We start from the raw sequence: 14,723 nt of genomic DNA, 5'->3' as shown, positions 1-14,723 counted from the left end.
TGACAGAAAGCTCAAACAACCCAGCTGCTGTGTGTGTGTGTGTGTGTGTGTGTGTGTGTGTGTGTGTGTGTGTGTGTGTGTGTGTGTGTGTGTGTGTGTGTGTGTGTGTGTGTGTGTGTGTGTGTGTGTGTGTGTGTGTGTGTGTGTGTGTTTGAATGCTAGACAGGGGAGACTGTCGTGTGTGGTACAGTATAGCCCCCCTGTCTTGTTTCTTGGGCCTTGGGGAAACTCTGTCAGTCAACTGAGCGACAATAAAAGATGAAAAACAAAGCTTCCCTTTCAAAGAATGGAAATAAATAACCCTGCTCTGCTAATGTTGGGATCCCTTGAGGTACAGGCTCAGAGCTCTCTTTGTTGGTAGGTGTCTGTGTAGGTGGGCTTTTATAAAACAGCTTTGAGAAGCAGTTGGAACTTCAAATATTCTGAAGTGAGTTGTGTTTTCTCATAGTGGAGTAAAAAGATCAGTTACACAGAAAAAGTATGCACACACAGAGACCCATGAGGTCATCCTAAAGGGAAAAAGCTGCTGGTGACATAATAATCAGCATAGACATCCCACTTGGTCTGGTTTATTTATCTTTCCTGTTTTTGCACCAACGGGAATCCACCTGACCCCTAGCTGATCCTCTCCCTGCTGGGACCTGGAGTGTCTGTTTGAGACTTTCTGTAGCCAAAGCCTGCATTTATTACAGGAGAGCTTGAACATTCAAAGACATGCACGCATTGGTAAGTTTATCCTAGCATGGAGAGAAACCATAAAAGAAGTCACGGTCAACAGTATACACTCATTTCATAAAAATGTGTCAGTGGTGTAAAATAAATTTGATGATAATCAGTTTTAATTTAATATCTCTGTGCAATAGGATCACAATTTTGCCAATCTCCTAAAATGAATTTATTTACAGCCTGCACTGGTCAATTGATGGTGTTCTTGTAAAGAGGCTATGAGGACTTTGTAAAAGACTGTTCTAGATAGATGCTATAGAAGCATCCTTGACTACATCGCATTGACCATCAAAGTTTAGCAGGGAGAAGAGGGATCTGGGTTTTTTTCAGCTGGAAACAATTTTATTGAATAATTTTGTAGTAATGGACGCTGGAACAGGACTGGCAAAAAAGAGCAAGAGAAAGCTAAACAGGAGAGTGATACAGCCCAAGCTAAAGGCTAACACAGGAGCTAAACTGTTTGTGATAATGTTCATTCCAACCCACATGCAGCAGTTATTCTGCAGTGGTCTGTTCAAACTTGAGAGTCTACCAGTAAAATGAAGAGTGAGGTTATGTTTGTTTAAAAGAAGATCAGTTATCTGCTTCAAAACAAACACGTGCTATTGAAAGTGTCACAACCATAGACTGTAAAAAAACGGACGTCCGCTTGCCCAGCTCGAAGTGAGGTCTCCACAAAAACTGCTCCCCCTGGTGACTGGCTGCAGTATAGGTTTAAAAATACGACTTTCCTGCCATTCCAGATGGGCTGTGGTTAAACTAAAAAATTATTACACCTCGTAGAAATGATTCTCACGTCCAATTGTTGTGGTGATTTAAAGATATTATTTGGCTGTCTTGTATCCAAGTCCTCTTTTCTATGAAAAGTTTCGTTTTCATTAGTGATACGAGGAGCTTTATGTAACATTTAACGATGAATACCGTTCTCGTGTATTTTTCGGGGATTGTAAAATATGTCAGGAGGTAGAGTCAGGAAGTGATTAGACTCTCGAAAGAAAAAAAAAATATTATTTTTGTCACCTGGCTCCACTCAGATTCTCCCAGAATCCCTCATCGTCTCTACTGCGCAGACTCTGGCTGCACAACTGCTACAATGGTGGCGCCTGAGACAGCGGTATTTTGGCTTCAAAACTGTACAATGATAGATGGCGGAGCCACGCTGTCCACTCCATATACAGTCTATGCTCACAACAGTGCAGTGGGTGCAAGTGCTCATGGGAAACAGAGTCTTTTTATACCAGAAAAAAATGTCAGCTTTTCCAGATAGTCCTTGCAGCCTCTTTAATCAAACCCAAGAACTTTTCTCACTGTTCTCTCAAAAGGTGCTTCAATTTTTTAATGCAAAGTGTGGCTAATCATTCAAGCTAACAACTCAGGAAATGAGTCAACATTCTTGGACAGAAGGGAAGAAATAATGAAAGCTCCAAAAAGTGTTTTTTTTGTTGTTTTCATGAATTACATCCCTTAACCTGTTAGATCATTCCCTTGCCTTGACAATATAGTTTCCGTCCTTCCTTCGTCGTGTCTGTCTGCGTCTGTCTGTCTGTGTCTGTCTCCCTCCCCGTCTCTCTCTGGAATGCAGCAGTGGCCGTCTGGTCCAGCTCATCTCTGGGAGCAGTCAGCCACCTCTCCTCGTCTCTGCTACCACTCTAAACATTTGGCTAGTTTTGGCAGATTTGTTGATTTCTGTCCCTCGTATTTTCCCTCTTGTTGCTGTAAAATTGATACATACTCTTTCAATTACATCCCCCCTGCTCCTCCTTTCCCCAGTCAGACCACTAGTGTGGGAGTTGGGGTGAGCAGAGTAAGTGGGTTGTATATTTTATTAGTGAAGTGAAAACACACACAACCTGGACCAGTTCTAAGAGAACCATCTGCTGTCTTGGATTTTCTTGGGAAGCACAGCCCAAGGTTAGCATGTAAAGTTTGTCATACTTGCTCGAAGCTAAGGATTAGCATATACTGTCTTGTGTAGCAGCTCAAGAGTAATATTAGAGTTGACAAGGGTTTAAAAAAAATACAGGCATTCAGATTTTATTTGTGATGGGTACGCATGAATCCTACTTTTTAGATTAAGACAAATAAAGGATTTAATCCAGGAAAGCATACAAAAGGAAGTGGATTATGTTTGCATCTGGCTTGTGCTTCCAGGCTAGCTGTTACAGGTTAGCATATCATTAATCCTGCTTTTGGCTGCCAAAACTTTGAACTGAAAAAAACACATTTACCCACATAAAAAGTCAAAAAAAAAAACAGATCTACCAATCTCCCTGGCTTTACAAAAAGCTCCTCAAAAAAAGCCAGAGAGTGTGTGTTATGTTGAAAATGGAGATTTTCCCTACCTCCTCAGTTGTAAATAACACAGTGTTCCTAGGTCATAAATAACGGTGTCACACAGCCATGCCCCATTCTCATGTCCTCTGCTTGCTCTCACCACAGGCCTCTACTGCTGCCTAGGCAGGGCCCCCGGCCTTGTGCCACACCTTCACACACACTCACAATCGAGGAGCAGCCATAAAATTCCCGAGGAATGTTTCTGCAGAGCCGGATGGTTAAGTGGTGGACAAGCATGATCACAAACTAGAGGATCTTATAATGGATGTCCTGGGAACAGATATTAGTAGGCTCCCCGTGTTCCTTCTAACAAAATACATCACACATGCACATGAGGACATGAAAGCTCAGATGTGCACACATACACATTCACACACTGCACTCGGGGGCAGATACTATTGATGGTTCCCTCGGGCACCACACAGACGCATCTGTTTCTGTCCCCCTGACTCTCCACACTCATAATTTCAAGTAAGTCATAACACAAATTATAAACACACATCTCTCAAGCGTGACGCCAAGGAATAACAACATGGAGTGCGTGGAGCTGATTTAAGGCAGGCTGGGACTCTTAAATCTTTACCTTTGCTCCTTTCTTCCTTTCCTCCTCCTCTCCTTTTTTCCCTTTTTTCACTCTCATTCAGCACAGGTGGCAGTCACTCTAGTCAAACACATGCTCTCCCATCTTCTGTTGCCTTCATCTCTTGCCATCACTCTTTTTTTACTTGGTATTTTTATTCTTGCTCCTCCTCTTGCCCTCTTTCTCTTCTTTTTGAATTTTTTTTGTGCCAATGTGTGCACCATACTCACTGACCTCACGTTGACCCTTTGTCACCCAGAAATCTGATTGACCAGCCAGTCTCTCGTCTGCCTGTGACATCCCTGCAGTGCTTCGACAACAGCCCTACCTCAGAGATGTCTTCATCAAAGTCCTCTCTCCTCATTTTTCATCCCTTTGTCCTAAATTGTCTCCTTCCGCCTCACGTCTCCTCACCCTTCTCTTGTTCCACACTTTGCATTCCTTTTTTTTTCTTTCCATATCATCTCTGCTGACCTCCTACCCCCTCCTTTCCCTCTCACCTCTCATCGCATGGTCATGTACTTTAGCCATCCATCTCCCACCTCTGCAGATCCAAATGTCTCAATATGTCCCATGGACCATGAAGGCTAGATTGGAATCACATGTTGTAGTGGAGCTGAGAATTTCACCCCTTATAAATAAGATGTCAGCCTATTCCTTTTTACAGAGCTTTTTGTGCATTCTTAATGCAGCTCTGTGCTATTAGAGGTCTATTTTCAGAGGTAAATGGAAACATAAAATTGTTGAGATGTTAGTGCAGTATAGAAAAACAAGCCATAAGCTTTTTCTGACAAAGGAGATCCTGTTGTGGGATTTATCTGTCCCTTTATTGGAATGCCTTATGACTCCTCAGTGCACAGGGTCAGACTTTTATGAAGACTAATTTCACATTTTTTTATGAATCCATCTCATCGTCGCCCTTTCAATTGGAAAGGAAATAAAGACAATCCTTTGTTTTTTTTCAGGACAAGCCAAGTCTAAGTTAAACTGGGAGTCAGACAAAAGGGGAGGAAAGAGAAGGAGAGGGTTCACCCTCCCAGGATCAGCCTGCAGATACAGTGCAAGTGTTTGTCTTAGTGTGTGTGAGTGTGTGTGTGTCTGATAGATGAATCCTGTCTGCTAGATTCATGTTCATTGCAAGCATGCGCTTCAGCTAAGGCCAAATAGCTGCTCAATTTAGATGTGATTAAATACTCCAGCGTGATTCAGGTTCAAAGGCTGCTAGCAATACTAATCAGCACACACACACACACACACACACACACACACACACACACACACACACACACACACACACACACACACACACACACACACACACACACACACACACACACACACACACACACACACACTGTACACACATAGTCCCTGATTGAGGATGTGGGAGACAAAGTTTACAGGCTGGCTAATCATAATAATGTCCCTTTTATATTGTTTTAGGAAGGCATCACTCAGCAGAATCCTGCAGTACCACTCTCAGAGCACCCACAGGGAGACAGTGCAGTAATCTGCTGCGTTAAATTAGAGCCTGGAAGTGATTTAGCTTGCATCGGTGCATGGCAGCCACTTTGGTTCAGAGGTTTAGTTCAGCTGGGCTCAGACCGTCCCTGGATCAGTACATAAATTTAAAGTTAAGGAGTCTGGACCAGTGCTGGGGATTGTCTTCAAAGACTGAGCCACATGTTGTGGTCACATGACATATTATTCTTTTTCAGGAACATCTTAACAGGTCTGATTTATAAAATGACAGTCCACTTGCATTTGCAACCATGTCTTTTGTTACTTTTAGTCAGCAGAGTCAACTTGATAAATGGGAGAATTATAATCTCTGATGAAGTGATTCACCGGTTGTCACAGAGAGAGATGGATCTTTGTTTGGCTTTTTCAGATAAGTTTACAGATTAGATAAACCTCCACTTTAAACGTGGGTGGGGGTCAATGCCCCTAACCTCCTAACCTTTTGTCCCTCATCTGTTTTTTTCAGTCATTTCTTCTAATACATCACCGACTTAGATTGTGAAAGTAGTAAAAAGAATGTTACTCTGAATCAATTATGTAATTTTTCGACTTGGTGTACAAATATTAGGTGTGTTTAAAGTTGCATACTGACCTAACAGACAGAATTCTTAAGATGAAGACAATCTGGCACTGTTTTTTTGTGGGGAAAGATTTTTAAGTTAGTCAACAGTAAAGTGTAAAAATGACTCTCCTGTCTGCAGGTTAGATCCATTAAACACACACTGTTTGTGAGCAGCGACACATTGTGCTGTATTCCTTGCTCATATTTGACTCTGTGCATCACTTCCTCATTCTCTTTCACTCTGCCAAAGACACAGTAATAAATCTGGGGTGTCACAGTGCCATCCTCTGACATGCAAAAACTCATTTCTAGCTTTGTTTGAATGTGCATTCATCTTGGTCTGAATGCAGAGACATTCTTCAAACAATCTCTCTCCTGGATTTTTGTCTTTACTTTGGATAACTTGATGCTTCACTTACAGAATTCCTTTCCTGGTTTTACTGCGTGATTTGCCAGGTCAAGCAGAATAAGCCTGCAGTCCACAGCACTTGCTCTGGTACAAGTCCAATATAGGTCTGTATGGGTTGTGTGTGTGTGTGTGTGTGTGTGTGTGTGTGTGTGTGTGTGTGTGTGTGTGTGTGTGTGTGTGTGTGTGTGTGTGTGTGTGTGTGTGTGTGTGTGTGTGTGTCTATGTTCCCATTACAGTGAGCGTTAAAAGGAATAACAGTGAAGGTGTGGGGAGACGAAAAGTGTCATGTTGGTCCTGTGCTGTGATTAATGGTGTGATTAGCCGCTCCGATCCCTGTCAGTACCCATGTGCACGCGCACAGAAGTTCACGCACGTCATGCTAGCACACACAGGCCTATTAATGGCCTTTAACGGGAGAATCCAGAATCCAGATGCGGCATGCAGATAATTGCACTAAAAACATCAAAATGTGAAGTCCCAGGCCAGCAGGACTTTATTTCTGAGTTCAGCATGTTTATTTTCGCAATTGAGTTATTTCTGCAGGGACTTAAATCATGGAATAAAAACACTCCAATGCAGGTCAATTTCTAATTGAGTCCAAAGTGTATTTTGAATTCACCCTCCCTCCTCTTCCTCTTGCCCTCACCTTACACAAACCCACACATTACCTTACCATTCTGGTCCATTGCCCTAGTTTCCAATGCGTTTCGGGAGTCCTGAGCTCAGCTGCGTTATGTTTACTCAACTTAAACCACCTTTTAGTGACTACATACCGGTAGGACAGATTCAAACTTCTGCGATGTTCTTACAGATTAACTTTTTGGAGACAAAAATATTTTGAGTTGAAGTCCACTGTGAAGGTGAAGGTGCCATTTCATTCTTTACTCTTCTTTGATGACCTTCATTTTTTTGTGTCTCTTACACCTCAAATACACTAGATATGTCTGCAGTCTGGCTCAGCTGTGCTGCGTGTTGGCTGTTGCGTGTTCAGTTCAGCAAGCTACATGACTGACGGACAGCTGGAGTCACAAGACAAGCCTCTCTTTACTCATATTGGGCTGTGAAACCTCAAACCTGTTTGCTCCTGGTTTGGCTCTGCTCATTATGTCTGTTTCTTGTTGTAGTCAAGCTAAATATGATCTGGTTTTGACACAGTTTGTTTTATTTTGAAAGTCACTGGGTGTCTTTAGGTTGTTTCTGTGTACTTCCTGTCCCGCTTCATCTTCCCTACGCTGAATGTATGTGTCACAGCTCCGGCTCCAGCAAAAAAAAAAGATGGCTGTGTATTACCTGCTACCTGCCGGACCACAGTCTGGTGTAAGTTGACAGATTGACTTAAATAGAAACCTATCTGATCTGCTGCTGTGACGGAGCAGGAGATGGACTGGAGATGCATCTGGTGTATTTCAGCCTAAGTTTTAAGCTTTGCAAAAAACAATGCTTGTGTCCTTGAGTGTGTTTACTAGAGTGGGTGGATAAACTGTGCGTTTGCAACATCTCCAGGTTTACAACATCCTGTTGGATGACGAGGTCAGTCATCATCAGTCCGCTTTGAAAACTCAGAGGCTTATAAAAGTCATTCTCTTCAGCTCTGTGGGTGTAAATGTGCACTTATGGTTTTAGTGCACCATGACGTTGGCTGGTATGTTACCTCCTCACCTGCAGACAGTCATGTGTCGCCACCCCCTTTCCACGCACGCACACACTCACAGACACATGAATACACTCTGTGGTAACAATCAGTGACAGAGGAGAGATGTCATATCCTCCTCAGCCTGCTTTATTATATGATTACACGTCCATGAGTCACACTGAGATACCACTAATACAGCGCTTACACACCACTTCAAAGATGTCTGCTCCTTTTCTGTGGAATCCCTGTCTGCGTCCAAAAAGCTCAGGGATGACTGAGGGCTGTGGTATCTGTATACATACAAGGGCCCACAGCTGTGAGTGGGTGCTGTGTCTCTCAGCTGTTCACCTGTTTATTTTCTGACTGTAAAAAAAGTCTCAATTGTGTTCCTTTTTTTCTTTTTTTTCTTTTTTGTAGAACAAACAGTTTAATTTAGCAGATGCTTTTGTCCAAAACAATGTACAACACAAGCAAGAATTTAGACAGAAGGAAAAACCTAGTAAGTGCGACAACAGTGCTACAGGTTATTTGCCTGCAGGTGCTGCCATTAAGTGCAGGATTTTTTTTTGATAATGTAGAATGATCTAGCCAACTAATCACAATCAATTGCTGCAACAATATACTTCAACCTTCGACAGCATTCAGTAATCAGTGCTGAAAATTCGCTGAGCTGAGTCTTAGACATCCTGACTCATTCTACCCCTGAGGACAAAGAGGAGAAGGGTCAGATAAAGTGCTGAAGTGTTCCCTGAACAGATGAGTCTTCAGACGTCTCTTTAAAGTAGATAGGGACTCTGTGGATTGTGTAGAGTTGGGTAATTCATTCCATCATTTGGGCAGAGGAGAAGAGTCTGGCTAGAGATTTGGAGCCGCGCTGGGCTGGGAGTGCTGGGTGTCTTTCACAAGCAGAACATACTGGGTGAGAAAGAGTGTAGACCTGGATGAGGGACCCCAGGTAGACAGTAGCCATCCTTGTAAAATAAATGAAGCCAGAAGAAGAGCTTTCAATTTGATTCGAGCTGCCACTGGAAGCCGGTGAAGAGAGATTAATGTTGAACATTTTTAATAGCTAACCCTTTCTTCTCCCATTTCCACATCTTTCCCTCTTCTCTCTGCAGGCAACAAGCTTTGCTGGCAGCTATCAGTGAAAAGGACGCTAACATCGCCCTGTTGGAGTTGTCCTCCTCTCATAGGAAGAAAGCCCAGGAGGAAGTGATCGCTCTAAAGAGGGAGAAGGACAGGCTAATGCACCAGCTCAAACAGCAGGTACGCTCACCACACACGACTACAAAGCCTTTCATACGTGAATATAAACACCAGTGAAACTCGCAGCTCGTCTGATCTAGGAGGTTGACCAGCCAGCTCATTAATCAAAAGGAGCCTGGCCTTGTGGTCAAAGTTAAGGACAGATTTTAGCTTTGTGAGTCAAAGCAGGAGTTTAAACTCAAACCTGCTGCCTCTCCTGCACTCAAACAGCCTCATGGGCAGACTTTTTGAACCTTAAAACCAGGAACAAATAGAGGTTAATAATTCCCGGTAGTTAACAGGGTAGACATCCCCGCCCCAAACCATACTTAGTGCTTCAGTCATCTTTAGCCAAAGCAGTCAGGCTGGAGCTTTGATTACAAATCCATGCACATAAACAGAAGAGCTGAGCCAGTCTCTTAACGGTTATGTTGTAATCAGAGTTCTCTGATGCTCTCAAGTCACAGCAGATGTAGGTGGGCATCTTTGGTGAGTCACTGGCGGACTTGTCTGTCTTATAAGGTCTGGTCAAACAGACAAATCCCAGCACACACAGATCTACGCACAAACGACTTTTTTTTCCATCTTTCCCTGCTTTCAACATAACCTGAGGCTGATGAAGGTATGTGGGTCATTAAGGTCTGGTCAGACCACATCAGTGACTGAGCTAACATGAACGCTAACGATAATGAGGGAGCAGCAGGGAGTCCGCATATACAGTCTCCTGAGTCACATGGGCTTCTGGGAAACATTTAAAAGTCAACAGATGCAGTGGCGGGGTGTGCATTTTAGTGCAGTCCTATGTTTGTTCGTGTCTCGTAAACAGTAAATGGTTCCTAGGGGGTACAATTCCATTCAAGGAATTTAGAGGAAAGCCTATTATCTGTTTATCGCCAATGGATGCGTCATGTTTTCCCCGTTGGGTCAACAGCAGTTGCAGTCCACCTGATGATGTGATGAGCTCTAATTGCAGCAATGCGGCCTCTGGGTGTGCAGCAGAGTGGAAAAAAACGAGGAAACAAGGAGGGTTCGAAGTCTTTCTCAGCCTCTTCTTTCTATTTCATGCATGCCTGCTTTCTCAAGAAAAAATCACATGCACAGAAATCCATAGAATAACTACTGCTACAGGGCTACAAGGTAGTTTGTTTCAGGTGGTGCTTCAGGACCCTAAGAATGTAAGGCATCCTTTGATACAATAAAGGTCTAAGGTACAAATAAGGAAACTTTTGCGGTACGTGTGTTCCCTCCATTCCACAGACTGAGCTCCCTGGGGATTTTGTTGTCCAACATGACACACTGACTCCCTGTCTTCTGACCCATTGACACACATATCAGGATAGGTTGCCCTCCTCAAGTCTTCAACAGCCAGCAGCGGAAGGAAACTGACCAGGAAATGCCAAAGAATTATGGGAGTAAGAGTCTCATAGGAGAAAGCTGATCTGTAGACAGCAGATAGATTTACAGATAGCAGTGCCCTGTCTGACCTCTCCACATCTCTTTTGGAAGGTCGCGCGTGTGTGCACGCATTAAGCCGATGGTCTTAGACAAACTTTCCGTTCTCAGACTGTTTTCTTCCCCTTTGCGGCGCTGGCCTCCTTTGACACAGACAAACATATACAGAAATAGAACCGCAGACGTACAAATGATGTGTAGTGTTTAGACTTCTTAAAACGAAAGAAAAAAATGTGTCCCCATGTGGGAATTCTTTGAGCATTCGCTGCACTGTGATAGATGGCCCAACATGTCTGCTGCTTTGAAGGCAACAAAAGATAAATTTTGACTTTTCAGAGGTGTGCCATTTTCTCTACTCCTTTTCCTTTTTGATTATCCTTGTGCGTCCACTCTGTTTTTATATATACCTATGAGATGGATTTGTAGTTCCTAGAACTGTGCCACATAGAGCGGTTCATGTGTTAGAATGGGGTCACTGTGTTTTTCCGTGTTACAGGAAGAGCATGCCAGTGTTTCACAAACACATACAAACACACACAGACCTTATAAAAGGAGTATGCGAACGTGTTGTGAAATGTTTGCAGCCTTTCACTGGTTGCCTGTTTGTTTAAGGCCTTTCTCGTCAGCCTCCTGTGTCCACGTGTGTTAAAAGAGCTCCACTCTAATCAGGACGGGCTTGTGATTTGCAGACGGTTTGCATTGAGGTTTGGGATCCAGCTGAGAGCACAGCAGCAGGATCTTCACTGCCGTGTTTACACCAGCAGCTGCACTTTTATACACATGCACAGACCCCTCAATCTCCTCCTGTCTCCCCTCTGTTCTCTCCTCTCCTCCCTTTCCTCTCCTCCCCCAGAAGTGCCACCTGTCTCTTCTCCAGGCTGCTTGATCTACAAGCAGGCCTGGAGGCTATTATCTGGCTGTTTACTCTGTAAAACCCCTAATTAACACAAATTAAAACACACACATTCCACCACACAGACATTTTATATGCACTCACTGTCTTTACACATGCACACAGGCTATAAAAAGAGAGATATATGTATGTGCTTGTGTGTGTATGTGAGAGTATCTGTTTGCATAAACCGGATAGCCACATCTGCACTCCCCTGACCACACAATCTGGCTCTTCCAGGGGCAATTCATCACGTCGTTCATTTATGTTTGTGTCTCAGATCATTAAATATTAACTATGTGCATATGCATTCACACACATGCAATGAATTCTGGAGGGGCGAGCCTGTAATCCTACCAAATATGGTCGTAATTACATGAACAGGAACTGGTGATATGGTTCTTGTTAGATTAGCAGCAAGGACTAAATACACACCAGTGTTTTTGACCCTTAGTGAAAAATTAGTTTTAAAAACATTTCTCTTTGTCAATGAAACAACAGATTAATCACTGGGAAAGAGTCTGTGTGAAAGCACCGAGAGCATGTAGTGTGAAGTGGCGCAGCAGTTTCATCAGCTGCTTGCTACATGATAGTAATTGTCCTGCTTCAATGACAGGTGTCAGGTCTGTAACTGTTGCATTGCAGCTAGCCCCACCTAGTCACACCTGCTAGTGTCAACACCTGAGGTCAAAGAGGGCCGTACACCTCTACCTATCCTTTAACAGCTCTAACCACCAGTTCTGTGTCTGTCTGAGCCCTCCTCCATCCCTCACTCGTCATCTTTATCTTTGTCCCTCTCACCAGGGTGTCAATGTTCTCACCTTATCTAAGCAGCTCTTCTCCAATTTAAGCTAATTGCTAACCTCTTTAATACTAGCCACATCCTCTCCTGTGATCCTGACTAGCTCGTTTCCTCAGTCATTAGGCCTCAGTTTCTTATCTCAGCAGTGGTGTCCTGAGGCTATGGGCTGCTGTAACACCATCTCCCTCAAATGACTCAGCTTTTTTTCTCTCTTCCTGTCATGAATTTCTCTTATTTAAACAAGGAAGGCTGCTAGGTTTTTGGAGGAGAGACGAGTGCATATCTTTTCCCCGAATCATCCTCATCCCGGACATAATCCCACCTCCCGCTCTGCAGTCATGGCTTTCCTCAGGGGAAGTATCTGCAGCTAAGGGAATACAACTGCACCTGTCAATGTATCTGCACCCACTCTGTCTCTGTCTGTCTCAGAGACAGGAGGCCTCACTGGAGTTAGCCTGATTGTTAGCGTTACTCAACCCAGGCTGTTATCTCTATCCAAGGGAAAGATGTTGGCGGGATGACAGCGAGCGCTCACATGCTCAGATGCGCGCACACAAACAAAGAACACATAGTCTCACTTCGCCATTTACAGACAGGCAGTAAGAAACATATTTGAGTGTAATTTTAATCAATGACATCCAAAATGAGGTTGCTACACCCGGGCCAGAACGCCTGTAGCCGTGAGCTACAAAAAACACTCACTAACTGTTCTTACCAGAATTCTTTTAATCCAATTAAAAGATAATCTTCAATTTGGATGACATTTGACAGACTTACAATATTTTCATCAGGCACTCCAACTCAATTTATGACCTGTCAAGTGCTGTTAGCAGCACTGCTTTTATCATCTTTGACGGCTTTCAACATGCCTCCCCCTCATCCAAGAATTCCTCAGTCTAATCATTCTAAGACCTCGATAACATTTTCAAGAAACAAATAAGCAGTGTGGCCTGACGTACATGTGTTATAATGAGGCGCTGTAAATTAACTTGTGTTTTTTTTTTACAGACTCAAAGCAGGATGAAGCTGATAGCAGACAACTATGAGGAAGATCACATCCATCCCCAACACCATCCTCATCACTCGCACCACTTGCATCCAGCAAACATGCACCACCGTAGCCTGCCGAGAGGGCCCCCCCACGCCAACCACCGGCCCCCGATGGACCAGGTCAGTACAGACTTGGATGCACACACGGACAGATGCTCCCCCTCCCTGCCTTGTTTCACGCCTGGGCTGGTTTACACATGTTTGTATGTTACAGCCTCTCCTCTTCAAGCTTTTAAAGTTGATCCAATTTCATATTTATCACATCCACCGCCAGTCAGTTGTGGTTGAACTCAGCAGCATAAAATTCCCCCTCTTGCTTCTCCTCTGTCTCTTCTCCTTCAACTCCAGTACTTCCTGCCAAGGTAGAGTTATTCATATCATCGAGATAAGGAGCCTGAGGGGGAAATCTGCCAAATGAGTGTTTTTGATCGATGGGATTTGTGTGTGAGATTAGTTTATATATCATTCATCTCTCATATGAGCTACTTCTTTCTGTCTGTGTATCATATCCAGACTGCCCCGGGGACAAACTTAATGTGTCTGCGCGAAGACAGCTGAAAAAGAACAAACTGTTGTAATCAGCAAGAAGTGCAAAAAGTGTATTGCACGTGCTTGCACCCAAGTGTGTGTGCTTGTAGTGTAATGCTCTGAAAGCTACACACCTGAGTCTCTGTTGGTACTATGTACCTAGATGATATCATAAACCAGAGATAGCAATCTGTCAAGAAAAACAGTGATGATTTCACCCTCTTTCCATTAGCTGATGAAAGCATGTCATTATTTGATTGCAAAATAAACTCATCAAAACTTTTGTTGTAATGGGGGATTCCAAGCTGTAAAGACAAAACGTGCATATGTGTATGTGGGTTAGAGATGAATATCCAGCGGGTTTCCCCTTGTGTCTCAGTTTCAACATCTCTCTTATCTGATATGCACTATACATGCTTCATAAATATTCCAGACTTCATAAATGTTTCTAAAACTGTTGTCTAAACACAGGTGGGGATCCCCTTTCCTTTATATTGTGCCAACACATTTGCATGCACACAGGCACAGAATCACATCGACGCACCACTCCACCCATACCTCGGCAAAATATAAGAGGGTAAAATAGCTGGTTTCAATATTATGTTAGCCTTCACGCCTGTAGAAATTCTATTTTTGATCCCGAAAAGAATGTGAGGGTCTGGGGTTGATTGACATCCATATGCACACATTTCACCCACAACCCCCTGTCACACTTGAGTTATATATTACAGTAGGTTTAATTTATGTGAACATGTGCATCCTTTTCAGCTACAGAATGAATTTACATCTTATTTTAAAGATTTTTGTGGCATTTGTTTTAGCGTATGAAACTCAAGAGTGGCGAAGCAAATTTCATGCTACATATCTTAACCCTAGAAACCACAGCACTATCCCACAAGGACCCTTTTTAAATTCTAGCCGTGTAGTTTAGGTTATGCTATGTTGTGTTTTTCTTGCTGGAATAATATTATAAATCCATCAAGTCTCTG

General features: G+C 43.2%; 1 protein-coding gene across 5 annotated transcripts in view; it reads left to right on the top strand.

The window, feature by feature from the left end:
- LOC141799230 (ERC protein 2-like) overlaps positions 1-14,723 on the top strand; it is a 185,507-nt gene that overhangs the window by 121,028 nt on the left and 49,756 nt on the right. For all 5 annotated transcript variants that reach the window (XM_074681414.1, XM_074681411.1, XM_074681415.1 and 2 more), the window contains exons 16-17: positions 8,884-9,031; positions 13,165-13,326. In XM_074681414.1, coding sequence (XP_074537515.1) covers positions 8,884-9,031; positions 13,165-13,326 — 310 coding nt within the window. The remainder of the gene's footprint in view (positions 1-8,883; positions 9,032-13,164; positions 13,327-14,723) is intronic.

The sequence above is a fragment of the Halichoeres trimaculatus genome, unplaced genomic scaffold, assembly GCF_033239565.1.
Source record: "Halichoeres trimaculatus isolate MK-OKI-2021-1 unplaced genomic scaffold, fHalTri1.1 fHalTri1_scaffold_11, whole genome shotgun sequence".
In the NCBI taxonomy this organism is placed as follows: domain Eukaryota; kingdom Metazoa; phylum Chordata; class Actinopteri; order Labriformes; family Labridae; genus Halichoeres; species Halichoeres trimaculatus.
This window is presented reverse-complemented; position numbering and strand designations above follow the sequence as displayed.